General features: G+C 39.7%; 1 protein-coding gene across 8 annotated transcripts in view; it reads left to right on the top strand.

Moving 5' to 3' along the window:
* The window catches only part of LOC122480431 (nuclear autoantigenic sperm protein), a 42,783-nt gene that overhangs the window by 20,787 nt on the left and 2,768 nt on the right, over window positions 1–19,228 (top strand). For 6 of the 8 annotated variants that reach the window (XM_043574824.1, XM_043574823.1, XM_043574820.1 and 3 more), the window contains 10 exons: window positions 4,802–4,852; window positions 6,354–6,464; window positions 8,960–9,040; window positions 9,980–10,089; window positions 10,791–11,810; window positions 17,267–17,346; window positions 17,518–17,603; window positions 17,723–17,796; window positions 18,426–18,614; window positions 18,734–18,900. In XM_043574824.1, coding sequence (XP_043430759.1) covers window positions 4,802–4,852; window positions 6,354–6,464; window positions 8,960–9,040; window positions 9,980–10,089; window positions 10,791–11,810; window positions 17,267–17,346; window positions 17,518–17,603; window positions 17,723–17,796; window positions 18,426–18,614; window positions 18,734–18,900 — 1,969 coding nt within the window. The remainder of the gene's footprint in view (window positions 1–4,801; window positions 4,853–6,353; window positions 6,465–8,959; window positions 9,041–9,979; window positions 10,090–10,790; window positions 11,811–17,266; window positions 17,347–17,517; window positions 17,604–17,722; window positions 17,797–18,425; window positions 18,615–18,733; window positions 18,901–19,228) is intronic. The other 2 variants (XM_043574826.1, XM_043574825.1) reach the window with 1 other exon arrangement.

A 19,228-nucleotide genomic window follows, 5' to 3' on the forward strand; every position in this document is an offset into this window, starting at 1 on the left:
CTGGAACAGGTCTCCAGTGTTTAATTTAACTCCATTACTAAAGCAGTACTTGGCCTGTGTGGTATAGGTCTTTCTACCTTGGCTATTGGGAACATGAGTTATTCTAGACCCTATGTGATATCTGAAGATTGTTTCATCTACTCATTTCTAAGTAATTCTTATATAGGCCTCAGTTTTCTCAAGCAGAAGCTGATTAGCAGTTAGCCAAAGGCTGGAGGGAATGTTCTGCAGATATCTGAGCTTGCTATCTCTTCATTCTGTCCTGTAAATTCTAGCCACCAAGGCCTCTCCAAGCCCCAAACTCTTGTCTCAATTCTGTGAGACAATACTCCTTTTGGGTTGCTCCTCTATGCTGTGAACAAAATTCTGTAGGCAGTAAGTTGGGGACACTTGTAGGACTCATCTCATTTGTTTCCCTTCTCTCTGATCACTGTCCTGTGCTACTACTGTTCATTGTTGAAAACTGATGTTTCATGTACTTGGCCATTTTTTTAATTTGTTTGAGGTGGGAGGGTGAATCTGGTACCTGTTAACTTCCATCATGGCTAACAGTGAAAGTTAAATAGTACTGCAACTTACCCCTCATTTGTGTGGGATATAAAACATTTTGTGTATTTTTGTTGCCACTGGAGTACCTCAGTGTTTGTAGCATGTATATGTAGCATTCATGTGTTTGTTTTTAGTGCTCATACTCTGTTTGGACATTTAATGTTAATACCACATTGTGTGGTCCATAGACTAATGTGGTTTGTGAACTGTTTGTTACTGGTCTACAGAGAGAGAAGTATAAAAATTTGGAGTAAGCATAATTTTTTAAAATTTATTTTGAGAAAGTGTGAGTGGGGGAGGGCAGAGAACAAGAGGCAGAGAGAATCCCAAGTAGGCTCCATGCTCAGTGCAGGTTTGATCTCACAACTGCAAGATTATGACCTGAGTGGAAATCAAGAGTCGGATGTCTAACCACCTGAGCCACCCAGGTACCCCTGGAGTGAGCATTATTTTATAAAAATCCATTTGATGGGGTGCCTGGCTGGCTCAGTTGGAAGAGCATATATATGCCTCTTGATCTCGGGGTTGTGAGTTTGAGCCCCACATTGGGTATAGAGATTACTAAAAATAAATAAAAATTAAAAAAAATTTTTTTAACGTTTATTTATTTTTGAGACAGAAACAGAGCGTGAACAGGGGAGGGGCAGAGAGAGAGGGAGACACAGAATCTGAAACAGGCTCCAGGCTCTGAGCGGTCAGCACATAGAGCCTGACGTGGGGCTCGAACTCACTGTGAGATCGTGACCTGAGCCGAAGTTGGACGCTTAACCCACCGAGCCACCCAGGCGCCCCTGAAATAAATAAATTTTAAAAAATACAGCAAGGAGTGATTGTTAACAAAAAACCCATCTGTTGTACACTGGAAATAAAAAAATCTGGTCCTTCAACCACTGGTAATTTGAGGAGCTATGTGTTGGAATCTGCCCAGAATGACTAACTTCACTAAGGGGTTAGACATCACTGGCTAGGTCAGAAAGTGTTTGTAGATAAGGATCCAAAGCCATAATTCCAGGATTCTGGGCAGATTATCTGTCTGCTTACTTACCTGCAGCTAAATACTGCCTTTTAAACTGTGCCTCATCCCTATGGCTCTAGCTTTGAAGTCTCTCTATTTTCAACCCGGTTTTTCCCCATTCCTCAGGGCTTTTCATCAAACTTGTTGACTAATATATTCACAAAAGGATTAGGAGTTGGAAGCAAAGATTTGGGATTCTGCTGAAAGTAACTGACTTTTTTTAAAATTTTATCTTAATCTTCAAAGCATTTAAGCATTTTCTAGGACTCTGACTCCAATATAGTTAGTCCCCACCTGTCATGTAATCTCTTCTCCCTTTCTCTGTCCTTCTAAACAAGTGTCCCCTCTACTGTTTTAATGTTTGGTTGGAGACTGTCTCCAATGCATACAGTAGGTACTAAAATTAAAATGTCTGTTGAATTTAAATATTTACTGAATTGAGTAAGCTGTTTTTTCATTGATCATTTGTTTTGTCCATTTTGCTTGTGTTATTTCATTTCTTTATAAGTTTGTTACAGCTAAACAAGAAGAAAGTCCAGTTTGAAAAACTAATGGACTCCATTCTGTGTGTGTGTGAGAGAGAGAGTCAGTAATTGTCTAATAGGAGAGCCCTTTTAATCTTCCATATCTTCCTTTTTATTTTAATTATTATTACTATTATTATTATTTTATTTTTTATTAAAAAATTTTTTTAATGTTTATTTTTAGAGAGAGAGAGTGTGAGTAGAGGAGGGGCAAAGAGAGAGGGAGACAGAATCCGAAGCAGGCTCCAGGTTCTGAACTGTCAGCACAGAGCCCTATGTGGGGCTTGAACCCATGAACGTGAAATCATGACCTGAGGTGAAGTTGGATGCTCAACTGACTGAGCCACCCAGGCGCCCCTATTTCATTATTTTTTTAAAAAACTTTTTAATGTTTATTTTATTTTTGAGAGAGAGACAGTGTGAGCACGGGAGGAGCAGAGAGGGAAGTAGAATCTGAAGAAGGCTCCAGGCTCTGGGCTATCATCACAGACCCTGATGCTTGAACCCACGAACTATGAGATCATGACCAGAACCAAAAGTCAGAGACTTAAGTGATTGAGCCACCCAGGCGCCCCTATAGCTTCCTTTAAAACAAATTTTTTTTTAATTTATTTATTTTGAGAGAGAGATTATTGGGGGGAGGGGGTGCAGAAACAGAGACGGAAGGAGGGAAGAGAGAGTGCCCACTCGAGCATCCCAGGCAGGCTCTGCACTGTCAGTGCAGATGCCGGGCTCGAACTCCCAATCATGTGATCATGACCTGAGCCGAAATCAAGAATCAAACACTTAAACCGACTGAGCTACCCAGGTGCCCCTATCTTTTAAGCTTCTATTTATTATATTTCTAGCTTTCTTGTGGTATGTACTCCCAATTCTAATTTATTGCTTCTGAGTAATACTTGGTAGTGTAAAGTACCTGGTAGTCAGGTTGCCTCTTTCTGTGTGTTCTTTCTTTTCCTTTTCTCCATTTCACCAGTTAACAGCATTCTTGGGTCTCATTTGAGATCTGGTGTGCTTTGGGGGCACATTTATAAATGACATAAATGATATCCTTCTCTGGATATTACTTTTGGGATATACATGAAAACTGATAGTAGAGCAGGTTAAAATGGCAAGAATTTAAGTTAATACCAAATAATCTACAGGATTCCTAAGTAGTAACTTAAATCAACCATATCTTAAAGCCTGTTTAAATACAACTGTATTGTAAAGAAAATGCAAATACAATTGTATTGTAGCCTTTTCTCTCACTTTATTTACTAATTTTCAGAATAATGCAGTGGTTTCCTATTATTCTTCAAAGGTAACGAGTTCTTTGTTTTTGTGCATCGATTTAAACATTCGAAGTTTTCAATCCATTGTAGCTGTTGTTTTTTTGGTGCTCAAACTGACTCTTTTCACCAGTGGGATTTTATCCAGGCTGGCTCTTGAATCTGCTTTTGTAATATTTTTGTAAATTATTGTGAAACATGTCAAATTTATAGAAAAGTTGCAAAAATGGCACAAAGAACTATTCATCTGCTTTTCCCTGGATTCCCCATATTTGCTTTATAATTCCTTTTGGCATGACCATAACTATATAGAACTCCTAAGTCGTTATTAGAAATAGCTTTGTTGCTTTCTGGCATGAAAGCCAAAGTCACCTTTGTATTTTCCCTGTCCCAGCTTAGAATCTGTTAACTTCTCAATGGAATCTTGGTTCCTTTTAGTGAGGAATGGGATTTTAGGCATATAGTCTGGGTGCTAGGGGTGGGGTACTCCTTGCTACTGAGTTGGTCATTATTTCTAGGCCTTTTCAGTAAACGCCACTATGAAATGTGTTTTTTTTTTTTTTTAATTAAAAAAGTTTTTAATGTTTCATTTTGAGAGCAAGCGCATGCTGTTTCTTTTTGAGAGAGGGCAAGTGCGTGCAAGTGGGGGAAGGGCAGAGAGAGAGGGAGACACAGAATCTGAAGCAGGCTCCAGGCTCTGAGCTGTCCGCACAGAGCCTGATGCAGGGCTTGAACTCAGGAACCATGAGATCATGACTTGAACCAGTCGGATTCCCAACTGACTGAACCAGCCAGGTGTCCCACAACTATGAAATGTTTTAAAGATACTTATTAAAACTTTTCAAAAAATGAATGTTCTTGAAAACTTTGCTTCTTTGTTTTTTAAAGAACAAAAAACTTATTTTTAGTGAGAAGTTAAGCAGAATGTGAGATTTTTCAGTAATGCATATGTTGCATTATAATAAATACTTCACTTTCATCCACCTAATCATAAACTTAAAGCTAGGATGTGACCATCACTGTAGTATATCTCATGACTAGCAAATACGTATTTAACAGATATTTGAATGAGTGAAGATTGAATAGAAGTAAATATTGGTTTTAAGATCTTAATATCCTATCAGGCATTTAATAAATGGTGGCTCTTCTTAAGGCTTTAAAAAAAATTTTTTTTTAATTTATTTTGAGAGAGAGCCAGAGTGTGAGAGTGGGGGAGGGGCAGAGAGAATCCCAAGCAGGCCCCACACTGCCAGCATAAGGCCCAACATGGGTTTGAACCCATGAACTATAAGCTATGACCTGAGCTGAAGTCAAGAACCGGATGCTTAACCAACTGAGCCACCCAGGCACCCTCTTTTTATGGCTTTATATTTTTCTTAATTTATGTAATTTCCAGGCTTAAAATAACCTCATTTTTGTTTCCTCTTAATGTTTCATTACAGGATTGAAGAAGATGCTCCTGCTCCCTCTACCTCTGCAGATAAAGTGGATAGGTAAGATTGTTTACAGAGTACAGTTAGATTTTATCTCTGGAACATAAACTTAAGAACTATATAACTTGAGGGCAGTGTCATTATTTATTAAAAAAATTTTTTTTAATGTTTAGTTTTTGAGAAACAGAGCATGAGTGGGAGAGGGGCAGAGAGAGAAGGAGACAGAATCCGAAGCAGGTTCCAGGCTCTGAGCTGTCAAGACAGAGCTGGATGTGGGGCTTGAACCCACAAGCCATAAGATCATGACCTGAGCCGAAGTCGGATGCTTAACCAACTGAGCCACCCAGGCACCACAGTATCATTATTATTATTTTTTTTAATTATTATTTTTTAAAATGTTTATTCACCCTTGAGAGAGAGAGAGACAGAGCACAAGCAGGGGAGGGGCAGAGAGAGAGAGAGGGAGACACAGAATCCGAAGTAGGCTCCAGGCTCTGAGCTGTCAGCACAGAGCCCGACACGGCTGAAGCTCATGAGCCATGAGGTCATAGCCACCCAGAGAAGCCCTATACTTGTGTGTAATTTAAAGTATAGTCTTGGGCCACCTGGGTGGCTCAGTCAGTTAAGTGTCCGACTTTGGCTCAGGTCATGATCTCATAGTTCATGGGTTCAAGCCCCACATCGGGCTCTGTGCTGACAGCTCAGATCCTGGAGCCTGCTTCGTATTCTGTGTCTCCTTCTCTCTGCCCCTCCCCTGCTCACGCTCTTGTCTCTATCTCTTTCAAAATAAATAAACATTAAAAATTTAAAAAATATATAAAGTATGGCATTCTCCTGACAGCAATGTCTTCTGGTTTTTCACATTGATTAAAATATTAAATTGTAAGTTACTTAGTTCTCCTTATTCATTACATGCCTGGCAAATGTTAACCTATCTTTGAATACTCATGAGCCGTGAGGTCATGACTTGAACAGAAGCTGGACGTTTGTTTGTTTGTTTGTTTATTTATTTATTTATTTAGTGTTTATTTTTTAGAGCAAGCAGGAGAGGGTCAGAGAGAGAGGGAGACAGGATCCCAACTGGGCTCTGTGCTGCTAGCGGAGAGCCCCATGTGGGGCTTGAACTCTTGAACCGTGAGATCATGACCTGAGCTGAAGTTAAATGCTTAGTTGAGCCACCCAGGCGTCCCAGGATTTCTTTTGATTTTATAGTGATAAATAAATGTGAGTTAGCTAGGCCTTGCCACAGTGGTCAGAGGTTTAAAGAGGTTAAAGTATAATGGTTTAAATGTAGCAGGTATTCAGGGCACTGGGTGAGTCAGTGGATTGTCTGACTCTTGATTTTGTCTCAGGTCATGATCCCAGGGTCGTGGGATCCAGTTCCATGCTGGCTCCATGCTGTGTGTGAAGAATCCTGCTTAAGATTCTCTCTCTTTTCCCTCTGCCTTTCTTCCCTGCTTGCACTCTCTCTAAAGTAAAAATTAAAAAAATACATAGCAGGTATTCCAAAAAATGTGGGTTTTAAACAGTATTTGACACTTGAAAAACTTTTTTCTTGCAGTTTGGATGTGGATAATGAAGCTAAGAAACTGTTGGGTTTAGGACAGAAACATCTGGTGATGGGGGATATTCCAGCAGCTGTCAATGCATTCCAGGAAGCAGCTAGTCTTTTGTAAGTACTATGTTTTGATATGATGTGCTATATTTTGTTCGTTAAAAGGTTGTCTTCTGGTGCCTGGATGGCTGAGTCGGTTAAGCGTCTGACTCTTGATTTTGGCTCAGGTCATGATTTCGTGGTTTTGGGGTCTGAACCTGCATTGAGCTCTGCACTGTCAGTGGGGAGCATGCTTAGGATTCTCTCTCCCTCTCACTCTGCTCAAATACATATAAATACATAAATATATATACACAAATATATATGTATGTGTATATATATATGTATATATATGGTTGTCTTGTGGGGGAAAGAATTTTAAAAGGTTGGATATTTTTCATGTACAAGTTTATTCCTGTAACTAATGATGAGACTTACATATCACTGAGCAATTTTGGTCTTTGCTTTTCCTGAGTAAGGTAATTTGTTTTCCAACCACCACTGATTAGGGTGGCCAACCTGTCCTGCTTTGTTCTGGGACTTTTCTAAATTTTTTATTTTTTAATATTTTATTTATTCTTGAGAGAGGGAGAGAGTGCGCACGTGCCTGAACATGAGTGAGGGAGGGGCAGAGCTAGAGAGATACACAGAATCCGAAGCAGGCTCCAGGCTCTGAGCTATCAGCACAGAGCCTGATGCGGGGCTTGAGCCCACAAACCGCAAGATCATGAGCTGAAGTTGGACGACCAACCAGCTGAGCCACCCAGGCGCCCCTGTTCTGGGACTTTTCTAATTTAACATTGGAAGTTCTGTGTCTGGGGAAACTCCTCAAAGTCCCAAGCAAGCCGTAGGGGCTCCTGGGTGGGTAATTCAGTTGAGCAACCAACTTGTGATTTTATTTTTTAAAAAAAAAAATTTTTTTTTTCAACGTTTATTTTATTTTTGGGACAGAGAGAGACAGAGCATGAACGGGGGAGGGGCAGAGAGAGAGGGAGACACAGAATCGGAAACAGGCTCCAGGCTCTGAGCCATCAGCCCAGAGCCTGATGCGGGGCTCGAACTCACAGACCGCGAGATCACGACCTGGCTGAAGTCGGACGCTTAACCGACTGCGCCACCCAGGCGCCCTCAACTTGTGATTTTAGATCAGGTCATGATCCCAGGGTGGGATCGAGCCCCCCCCCCCCCCCCGTCTCCTGCTCAAGTGCTTTCTTTTGTCTCTTAAAAAAAAAAAAAGTCCCAGGTAAGCCATAATGGCCACCCTACCACTAATGCTGATATAAGTGCAGAAGTTTTCATATTGTTAGCACCTTTATTCTCTGTTGCAACTATCTGGAAGTTGGCAGCTACCACTAGGTGGCCATATATATCTACATCATGAGGAAGCAGATTAGCTTTATTTAGTGCCTCAAAAGTGATTTATTTTAACCAAAGAGTTTATGTATCCGTGGAACTGGAAGAGAAGAAATTTAATTTGAATCTTCAAGCAATAGCCTTTCAGCCTATGACCTGGTTTGAGCTAGTTTCTCAATATAGGTAACATCCTGTTACCAGTAGCAGTTGAAGTTAGTCATGTTCCCTGATGAGTTGAGTAGTTATATGGAGTTGAGTTGAAGAAATCCTCCTTATAATAGAAATCCTTATAATAAAACTGGGTTTCAGGCTCACAGTGATTAAAAGCCTCTGGCTTTTTCATTCCTTCTTATTCAGTCAGGGTCGTATCAGTCCATTCTTGTCTCAACCCCATTACTTCTCCCAATAGAGCAGAACCTTATTCCTAGATGTCTGCATTAATATCGTGTCTAATTCCTTTTTTTTTTTTTTTTTTCGCTTTTTTTAATGCTTGTTTATTCACTTTGAGAATGGGGGGAGGGGCAAAGAGAGAGGGAGAGACAGAATTCCAAGCAGGGTCCAGGATCAGCATGGAGCCCAACATGGGGCTTCATTCCGCAATGAGGAGATGATGACCTGTGCCGAAATCAAGAGTTGGATGCTTAACGATCTGAGCCACCCTGTCTAGAGATTAATAGCTAAAACTTACATATAGTGCTGTCTGTATGTCTAAGCATCGTACTTTTGTATACATTAATTCAATTCTTAGATCTTTGAGCAGTTCTTAACATTTCTACATTAAGGCACTGTGAGTCTAAGGTTATACAGCTAAAGTTTAGAGATGTGATTTGAACCCAGACAGTCTGACTCCAGAGTCTTACCCTCTATAACATGATGTCTTTCCATATATTTTATTCGTCTTTTAGGTTCCAGCTAAAGGTCCTTTAACTATTCTGGCCTATACTGACACCCATCTTCTAGCAGGAGAAATATCTATTTAATGTAGTTTGTCTCTTAAGATTATATACTCTAACCATAGCAAATTGATGTTAATTGGAATGTATATGTAGAGAGACCAGGCAATAACCCTTTGACCTTGACTTGAAAGCAAGAGGAGGGGAATATTGGTTTCCTAGAGAGATGTGTTACTGAAGAAATGTCATTTTAGAGTTTAAAGAACTAGAAATGAATGTTTTAGACTAGATGTTAATTCAGGTCTTAGATGTTTCTTCTCTTTGTAGAGGTAAGAAGTATGGAGAGACCGCTAATGAGTGTGGAGAAGCCTTCTTTTTCTATGGGAAATCACTTCTGGAGTTGGCAAGGTATGTCTTTTAAGCCACAGTATTTAAGTAGGGTGTTTTGTGTAACATTATGATGGTCTCTTTAAAAACTTAAGGTTTCTTTGTTTGCCAGGATTGTTTACTAGCTTTGTGATTTCACATGAGCTAAGAGAACTGGGGGTTTAGGAGGAACAGGACATATTGATGGAAGTTTTCAAAGGCACTTGAAGCAGAGTAAAGTTATGCATGGGTTTTGACTTTTGGGTTTGTTAGAGGCAGAGATGTTTCTATTAGTGAATGGTCAATAATTTATTGAAGTGCAGTATAGAGAGAACTTTTAAAAACACTCTCATCCCAAAACAGTCATCCTTAAAAGCACTCTCAGCCCAGAACAATCATCCTTAACAAGGACTGAATGAAGGACAATTTGAAAACATTAGCATATGAGAATCTCTAGTAAATAAAACTCATAAGTAGTCTAAACTCTTGGAAACTTGTGTATTTTCCACTGAAGTTTATTAACCAGAATAGAATCTATTGAGGGTACACAAACTAGCAAATAATTTGTGCCCTGTTTAATCTGGTAAGTTTTCTAATTTGTAGATCATTCCCATGATTTGTCATCAAAGTCTTGCCAGAATGTTTTTAAGCCATCTAGAGAAATGCAGGTGGATGCGAAGTTTAGGAAATACAATGGCTGTAATGTAAAGGGAATATATTTATTGATTTTGTTCTTTTGACAAGAGTCATCAGTATTTTTTAGGTGGCTGGATGAAGGTTATGCTTTTTTCTTTCAGTACTTTTACAGTCTTAATTTATATTAGTTTTGATTGTTGCTTTTCGTCTCTGAAAACTTAGTTTATATCCTGCGTTTGATTGCTCTTCTGTTGCTTTTATAATATAGGACTGTAATTTTTGTCTTAGAAAAACTGTTAGTTCTATCCATCATACCTCTGGTGCTTTCTCCTTTTGTTCTCCTAGAATGGAGAATGGTGTGTTGGGAAATGCCCTGGAAGGTGTGCATGTGGAAGAGGAGGAAGGAGAAAAAACAGAAGACGAATCTCTGGTAGAAAATAATGATAACATAGATGGTATGTGGAGTTGCATGTGACATTCAGAAGATGCGACGTATATTTCTTGTGTACAGATGATGGAAGTAAGGCTCTCCCTATCCTGGATGGTCTCTCCCTAAGTTGCTAGGGGGTAAATAACCTGCATCTAGTGGAGACTACAGTGGAGGTAGCCAATTACTGAAACTGACAGCAGGCTTTTGTAAGAGGAAAACTTAATTTCCCCAATAAATGTGTTAAATTGATACTTTTAAATATACAACAACTTTAAATATTTTTCTGATGCAAAAATTTTAAAAGTCTGTGCAGCTCAGTGATTTTAATAGTCATGGTTTTGGAGTCTTTACACTTTTTGTGGCTAAGAAAATTAAATGTTAAATTCTAAGTAGAGTTTGGCTACTAGAGTTTTACATGTCAGTTGGAGGTTTATAATGTTCAGAGGAGAGAATAAAGCTTGGCATCTCTTACCTAACTGATAATCAGAATGCTCAAGTAAAAGAGTATCTAATTTAAGGAGCTTGGGTGTCTTTTGCAATAAGTTGCTCTGCTATCTGGGACTTTTTCCCTTTGCTTTTCTCAAGGGGTAGATAAGTTTTAGGTCATCGCTAAAATTTAAGCCAGGTTGTTTGAGGGTTTAAAGGGAATGTATTTTTAGTTTCCGTTTATGCCTTTATCACTAAACTCGAAGACATGTTTATGCTTCATGTTCTTTAACCATGTAGAGGAAGCAAGGGAAGAGTTGAGAGAACAGGTTTATGACGCCATGGGAGAAAAAGAAGAAGCAAAAAAACCAGAAGACCAGTCTCTGGTAAAGCCTGAAATTGATAAAGAGCAGGAGACTGAAATGGAGAAGGGTGGAAGAGAAGATATGGATATAAGTGAGCCTGCACAGGAACTACAGGAAAAAGTTGAATCCACTCCAGATCAGTTAGCTGAAACCACTGAGGAAGCAAAAGAAACAGCAGCACCAGAAGGACTGAATGAAGCCAAGGTTACTTCTGAGAAGAGACCAGAGGAGGAAGCACCAGATGCTGAGGAAGAAAAATCAGTTTGTAGAACTAACGTCCAAGAAGAATGCAGAGAAAAAGGAGGTCAAGAAAAGCAGGGAGAAGTAATTGTGAGCATAGAGGAGAAGCCAAAAGAAGCTTTAGAAGAGCAGTCTGATATGACTCTTGAAAAGCAGGGTACTGCAGTGGAGGCAGAAGCAGAGCCTATAGATTCAACAGTCAAGCCAGTGGAGGTGGGTGGGGATGAGCCAAAGGAGCAGGTAGCTGCCTCTGAAAATGAGTCAGGAAAGGCTGTTCTTGAGCAGCTGGTAGGGCAAGAAGTGCCTCCTGCTGAAGAGTCACCAGAGGTGACAGTAGAGGCTGCAGAGTCCTCAGCTGTAAAAGCTGGGTCAGAAGTCTCTGAGAAGCCTGGGCAGGAGATCACAGTTCTCCCTAAGGATGGTGCAGTCAATGGACGGTCAGCTGCAGGAGATCAGACTCCTGTTGAACAACAGACTAATGCAGAAGGACTGACAGAAACAAAAGATGGCTCAGGACTAGAGGAGAAGGTCAGGGCAGAGTTGGTTCCTAGCCAGGAGGAGATTAAGCTGTCCACAGAAGAGTCTGAGGCAGCTGGAGATGGGGTTGAGACCAAGGTAGCCCAGGGGGCTACTGAGAAATGCCCTGAAGACAAAGTTAAGATAGCTGCTAATGAAGAAACACAAGAGAGAGAAGAACAGATGAAAGAGGGTGAAGGTAACCGGGATATGCAAGAGCTGCAGTGGGTGGAGTACATTCTGGATTTGACTCACTAATCATGGGTAAAAGTCAGCCTTCCATTCAGGATTTTCCGTCTGCCTTTGGATTAGGAAAGGGCTAAATGAAAATGGGGGTAGTTTAAGAAGATTGTGATAAGTTTAGCAAGTTAAATCAAAAGCAAGTCTTTAGCTGGCTTATAAACTAACGCTTTTACTAACTGCAAAATAGGCCTTCTCTGTGATTTCTGAGACTTGGCTAGCTATCAGTAATTTGTATTGTACTAGCCAATAAAGGTGGATGGAGGGTGGTGGAGTAGGTAGGGAAATAGTGGGCTAGGCTGGCAGAGAATGCTGAATGGATGTTCACTTGCATGCCTCTGGATTTTTAAATTTACTGTTCACATGGTTCCTATTCTCTGCTTTAGGAAGCAGGATTAGAACAGTAGAATCCAGTGAATTGGTACACTTAAGCAGGCATGCCATTTAAATGAAGGCAGTTAACCACAGTGAAAGAATTCTGGTGACTTTTACTTTTAGTCTTCAGGAAGTACTTAGAGGCTTATTCACATTAGTTTTAAATTAGCCCCTCCAAAAGATAATGAAAAACTTAACTGTTAGCTCTCTTGCTGCTTTCCCCCTCATTTCATGCTTGCTTTGGCTGCTAAACTGAAGTTTTTGTTACTTAGAACGTTATAAAGTGTCTGGATGCTTTGTATAGTATTGGTCTAATTTTGATTCAATTCCATCAAGATGTATAAGCCTCTAATTAGTAATTAGATAACTGGCACGTCTGACTTGAGTTGTACTATCATTTGAGGATTCTACTGTCTATAAGGTTCATCTAACGTTGGTATTAATAACCACAGGTATATTCTAGTTAATAGTTACTACTTCATATAATTGCCAGACTACTTCAAGAGTTCTCTTTACTTTTAGATTTTCAAAAACAAACAATCAGTACTTGCAGCTCATCCTGGTAAAATACATTCTACCTATGTGCAGGTCGCTGCACTCCAGCCAGCACAGGCATGGTAACCAGAAATGAATTGGCTAAGTGGTAGCACCATTGGGCTGCTTATTGGGTTTTAGGAGTTCTTTATGGAAAAAGCACAGAACTGAATTACCTCAATTTTTAAGAAACTACCATGTCTTGATCTTTAATGATAGTGAGCAAAGACAGTAAGAAGTTCTGCTGGCTCTTTTAAGTTGGACTTTGAATAATAAGCTACAGTAGAGATGTCCTATTTCTCCAGTTCAAAAACTATTCTGTGGGATCACAAGTGACATTGTTAGAGCTTTCTCACATACGTTATTTTTTATTCCAAGATTATACTATGTAGTAGGTAGTATTACTCCACTTACAGCCATGAGGAAATTGAGGCTTAGGGGTTACGTTACATGTTTAGGGTCAAATACTAAGTCATAGTACTAGAATCCAACTCTAGATCTGACATGAATGTATTGCTGTCCCCAAGCCTACCTCACAGTGAGGAAGGTAGTTTTATCTCCTTTAATCCATCTCCTATCAAAAACTTTCTGGTCACTCTTTTCAAAACACTTATAAAAGCCCTAGGAGTCATCAGTTGCAGTTTTTAGTCTTATCCCAGCTACCACTCTACTTCTAAAGAAGGTAGTTTTCCATATTTTACAAAAGAAGAAATGGCAGGGGCACCTGGATGGCTCAGTCATTTAGGCATCCCACTCTTGATTTTGGCTCAGGTCATGATCTCGGTTGGTTCGAGTCCTGAGTAGGGCTCTATGCTAACAGTGTGGAGCCTGCTTGGGATACCCTTTGCCACTCATGATCTCTGTCTCAAAAAAAAAAAAAAAAAAAAAAATTAAATGAAGAAATGGCAGAAAGAGGTTAAGCAATTTGCCTTAGTCATATAGCCAATAAGTGGAGGGCTGAGGTACCCAAACCTTCTGGCTCTAGGGCCCAAGCTCTCAACTCTCTGTGCTCTATTTCTCTTTCTGTGGCAACACTAGCCTGCAGAATTTTTTTTTTTTTTAGTTTATTTTGAGAGAGCATGTGAGCAAGTGGGGAAGGAACAGAGAGAGAGAGAATCCCAAGCAGACCTCCACACTGTCAGCCCAGAGCCTGATGCAGGGCTTGAACCCATGAACCATGAGATCATGACCTGAGCCCAAGTCAGATGCCTAACTATACCACCCAGGTATCCCTTTGCAGAAATCTTATAAGTGTTGTTGTTTTTTTTTCTCTCTCTCTTTATCTTTTAAGAATTTTGATTTTTAATTTTTTTAAATTTTTAATGTTTGTTTATTTTGAGACAGAGTGCACACAAGTGTGGGGCAGGGGGTGGGGGGGCAGAGAGAGAGGGAAAGAGAGAATCCCAAGCAGGCTCCGTGCTGTTAGCACAGACCCCAAAGTGGGACTTAATCTCATTAACTGCTAGGGCATAACCTGAGCTGAAATCAAGAGTTGGCAGTTTAACTGACTGAGCTACCCAGGCACCCCTTAAGATTTTATTTAAAAAAAAAAAAAAAAAAAAAAAAAAAAAAATTTAACGTTTATTTATTTTTGAGAGACAGAGACAGAGCATGAGTGGGGGAGGAGCAGAGAGAGAGGGAAACACAGAATCTGAAGCAGGCTCAAGGCTCTGAACTATCAGCACAGAGCCCGACATGGGGCTTAAACTCCTGAACTGTAAGATCATGACCTAAGCCCAAGTTGGAAGCTTAACTGACAGAGCCAACTAGGTGCCCCTTAAGATTTTATTTTTAAGTAATCTCTACACTTAACAGGGGGCTCAAATTCACAACCCCAAAATCACGAGTGTCACATATACTACCAACTGAGCCAGCCAGGTATCCCAGAGGTTTTCTCTTAAAATCCCATTTTCTACCACCTCTCTTCAAATGTCATTTATCCCTAATAAAGATAACTGATCTGTTCTTTTCTGATTGTCACACTAGATAGGATTGATAAGTAAACAAAGTTTTTAAATTGTAGGCACAGAGCTTGGCCATGCTCAGACTACTGGTCAGTCTGTAGTGTTTACCTGACTTAGTCCTGTGGGAGTGCTAGAATAACCAAAGAACCAGCAGATTGCCTTTACTTTGTCTTTAAGAGGAATTTTCTTCTTTGCACCATTCTGTGCCCTTAACTTTTGAACAGGCAACAAATTAGAGAAATGGTATAAAACTGTGTTTCCCTTTCTCCAAAGGATGATAATAGGCATACTACAAAGAAGATTCCACTTTCAGAGAAGTTTGGAAAATATTTTAACAGATCACTTTACTGAGGACATCAGGGCAATTCCTATTAATACCTGAGTACAGGTTACCAGATTGGAAAGTATCACTTTAAAGTAATGGCTTTCTCATTAACCTAGCTGCTTCTCCACCATCCCGTGAAGGTAGTACAAATTTCTGCAGGAAAACCAATATTTTCTCACATTATCATAAGAGTTTTAGTTTAAAAATTTGATGTAAAACTCAGTAAGACCTTATGCCAAATTAGATGTCACCTAGCATTCTGGTATGAGTAGGAACAGATACCAGATAATTAAAAATAGAGAATAACCATACACATTTTGTTAAATTTTTTTCTACAAATTGTGAAGGTAAAATGTTTCATAGATTTACTTCACCCGTTTTGCATATTCTCCTGGAGAACGGGCTTCATTACCATCTAGTCTTAACAGTGTACTAAGTATACAAACATCTTGGAAATTTGGGCATGGATATATAATGGTGTGTGATGGTGGGTATTTATTTCAGAAGCACTAAATCACATGGTCAACGGGAAAAGTGACTCATTTGATAAAACAGTTTACCAAAGAGGTTAATTAGCTTGTAACTTGTAATTGATTCTTAGAGGATTTCTTTTTTTTAATTTAATTTTATTTATTTAATCTCTACACCCAGTGTGGTGCTAGAACCTAAAATCTTGAGATCAAGAGTTACACATTCCATTGACTGTGCCGGCCAGGTGCCCTTCTTAAAGGACTTTGTTAGATTGTCCTACTAATTTATAATGTTTAGGAATTTTCTTTGCCTGTTCCCATCCTGAACCAGAATTGCTAGACAGATAAAAGTCCTTTAGCCTGACTTCCTAAGGCCTAATTGCCATATTCATGTTCCCATAATAGCTTGTTAAGAGACAATATTTTACTTGTGTTAAAAATGCTTAATGAAAGATGGCAGAGGTAGGCACATTATACCCAGTTTGTGAATTGTTTGTGCCCCCATAAGCCCATTTTTAAAAAAAAAAATTTTTTAACGTTTATTTATTTATTTATTTTATTTATTTATTTATTTATTTTTTCAACGTTTATTTATTTTTGGGACAGAGAGAGACAGAGCATGAACGGGGGAGGGGCAGAGAGAGAGGGAGACACAGAATCGGAAACAGGCTCCAGGCTCCGAGCCATCAGCCCAGAGCCTGATGCGGGGCTTGAACTCACGGACCGCGAGATCGTGACCTGGCTGAAGTCGGACGCTTAACCGACTGCGCCACCCAGGCGCCCCAAACGTTTATTATTGAAAGACAGAGTTAGAGCATGAGCAGGGGAGGGGCAGAGGGAGAGGGAGACACAGAATCTAAAGCAGGCTCCAGGCTCTGAGCTGTCAGCACAGAGCCTGACGCGGGGCTTGAACTCAAAAACCGCGAGGTCATGACCTGAGCCAGGTCGGACACTTAACCGACTGAGCCACCCAGGCGCCCCTATAAGCCCATTTTTAATCGCTTGGTATTCTGAGCTTCATGTGGTGAATAGAGCTATTTATTAGCAGCCTGTCCTTCTACTAGGCATTTGACTTGTGAGTGTATGCCAATATGGTAAAATACAGTGTCAGTATGGCTGCAAATTTTAACATTATACTGGAGTAGAATAATTGGTTGTGGTAGTGCTCACTCATTTCTGTATGTGCTAGAGCTGGCTGGAGTCTGTGGCATGCTCATTGGTGAGAGTTGGTAAGGACTATGCTTTTCTCTCTACAGCTCTGTTGTGGGAAAGCTAGTCTCTTGAGCATTCTTGATCTGAATGGACTGGGGTAATTTAACTTTTCATACTTTGTCAGCTTGTTAGTATTCTCTAACAAGTGGCCTAAAGACCCCAGGAACACTGGCTGAGGTCTCCATTTGCTTCTGGCTGAGTAGATGGGAACTTCTAGTAACCAAAAGGCTACAATAGCTAATATGTCTTGATCTGAGAGATCAGGAATGATTTTTAGAAGAGAAACATTCAGCCTTCTGATCACTGAAGGTATAAACCATAGACGCCATAAGATTATACAATCTAAATCTAGATTACACATGAATTAGACTATAATCACTGGCTTTATATTTCTATCCAGTTCAAATATTAACTGACTTAGCATCTGGCCTGTTCTACCTCAGAATATAGGTTATTCAACCGACATTTATTGGAACTTCTGACTAGTTAAAAGATATCCTTAGTATTCTCAATACTGAGTAATTTTTGCTTGCAGAAACTGAAGGCTCAGAAGAGGAGGATAAAGAAAATGACAAGGCTGAAGAAACACCAAATGAATCCATTCTTGAAAACAAGGTAAATTATTTGTCAGTATCAATTTCTGCTTTCTTTTTGTAGGACTGTAGCTTACTAGGGTATGCCTGATTATTATCATAGCTTTTTCTTAGTTATACATTTAGATTTGTAATCTAAAGATGCCTGTCTTGTACTGCTGCCTAATACCAATGATTTGGATATACTTTTTAGTCTCTTCAAGAAAGTGAAGAGGAAGAGATTGGGAATCTAGAGCTTGCCTGGGATATGCTGGATTTAGCAAAGATTATTTTTAAAAGGTAAAACTTTTGGTGTGTCTAGGCTCAGGTTGGGAGTTCGGAGGTTGAATGAAAATAGAATACCAGTTAGGCTTGGGCAAATGCTGTTAAGGTTTCTGATCATCTTTTCCTTCTTTTAGGCAAGAAACAAAAGAAGCTCAGCTTTATGCTGCGCAGGCACATCTTAAACTTGGAGAAGTTAGTGTTGAATCTGGTAATACATTTTTCATTTTACTCTTTCCTTTAATGTCCCCCCGTCCCCATTCTTCCTCTAATTCCTTAAAATTCAGCTTGATTGATCATAAGTTGTGGGCAGTTGGCTTTAAAGGACAGTCAGTTTGGGTTCCTATAGCTCCTAGAGCTGTGTGAATAATCTCCTCTAACTGAAGTCTTTCAGTAGTTTTTTTTGTTTTGTTTTTTGTTATTTTGATATTGTTTATAGTCAAGGATCCTAGAGATGCTACAAAGAAAATGAAATGTAAAATAGAGCATTCCTGTAGGATAGTCTAAAATTTAGAAATATTGGGGCGCTTGGGTGGCTCAGTCGGTTGGGCATCCAACTTCGGCTCAGGTCATGATCTTGCGGTCCGTGAGTTCGAGCCCTGCGTTGGGCTCTGGGCTGATGGCTCAGAGCCTGGAGCCTTCTTCCAGTTCTGTGTCTCCCTCTCTCTGCCCCTCCCCCGTTCAAGCTCTGTCTCTCTCTGTCTCGAAAATGAATAAAACGTTTAAAAAAATAAATAAATAAAAAATAAAATAAAATTTAGAAATATGAAATAAATAAAAATAAAATTTAGAAATATTAAATGCTATCCATTTGCTTGCTTTTCTTTTTCTGTTTATTAGAGAATTATGTCCAAGCTGTGGAGGAGTTCCAGGCCTGCCTAAACCTTCAAGAACAGTACCTGGAAGCCCATGACCGTCTCCTTGCAGAGACCCACTACCAGCTGGGCTTGGCCTATGGGTACAACTCTCAGTATGATGAGGCAGTGGCACAGTTCAGCAAATCCATTGAAGTAATTGAGAAGAGAATGGGTGAGTGAGCATCAGTTATTTGATGCTAAGCTTGGTGGATCCAGTAATTGATAAGATTTTTAAAAAATGGATCCCCTTGTGGTTAACTATTAGTGATCACTTTAGCCTGTTTTTTGTAGCTGTACTAAGTGAGCAGATGAAGGAGGCTGATGGATCATCTTCTGAATATGAAAAAGAAATTGAGGAGCTGAAGGAACTGCTACCTGAAATTAGAGAGAAGATAGAAGATGCGAAGGAGTCCCAGCGTAGTGGGAATGTAGCTGAATTGGCTCTGAAAGCAACTCTGGTTGGTTTGGTTTCCTTTTAAAGTTTTGGTAATAGTATGATATTGTTGGAAGTCATCATGGTATTAGTGTTCCATTTGTCTAGGAACCATGACTTGGTTTCTAGGGAGCTGGTTGTTTGAAGGAATGTGAGAATTTATCTAATTATTCCTATCAGATAGTATAATGCTTAAGATCGTATAATGCTTAAGAGAAGACACTCTAGAGCCATACTGGGTTTGAGCTCTGTATCTGCTGCTTACTGTGTGTGGCCATAGGCATGTTACTTAACATTTCTTTGCCTTAGTTGACTCATCTGTAAGATGGGGATAATAATACGTAGGTTAAAAT

This window comes from Prionailurus bengalensis, chromosome C1, assembly GCF_016509475.1.
Source record: "Prionailurus bengalensis isolate Pbe53 chromosome C1, Fcat_Pben_1.1_paternal_pri, whole genome shotgun sequence".
In the NCBI taxonomy this organism is placed as follows: Eukaryota; Metazoa; Chordata; class Mammalia; order Carnivora; family Felidae; genus Prionailurus; species Prionailurus bengalensis.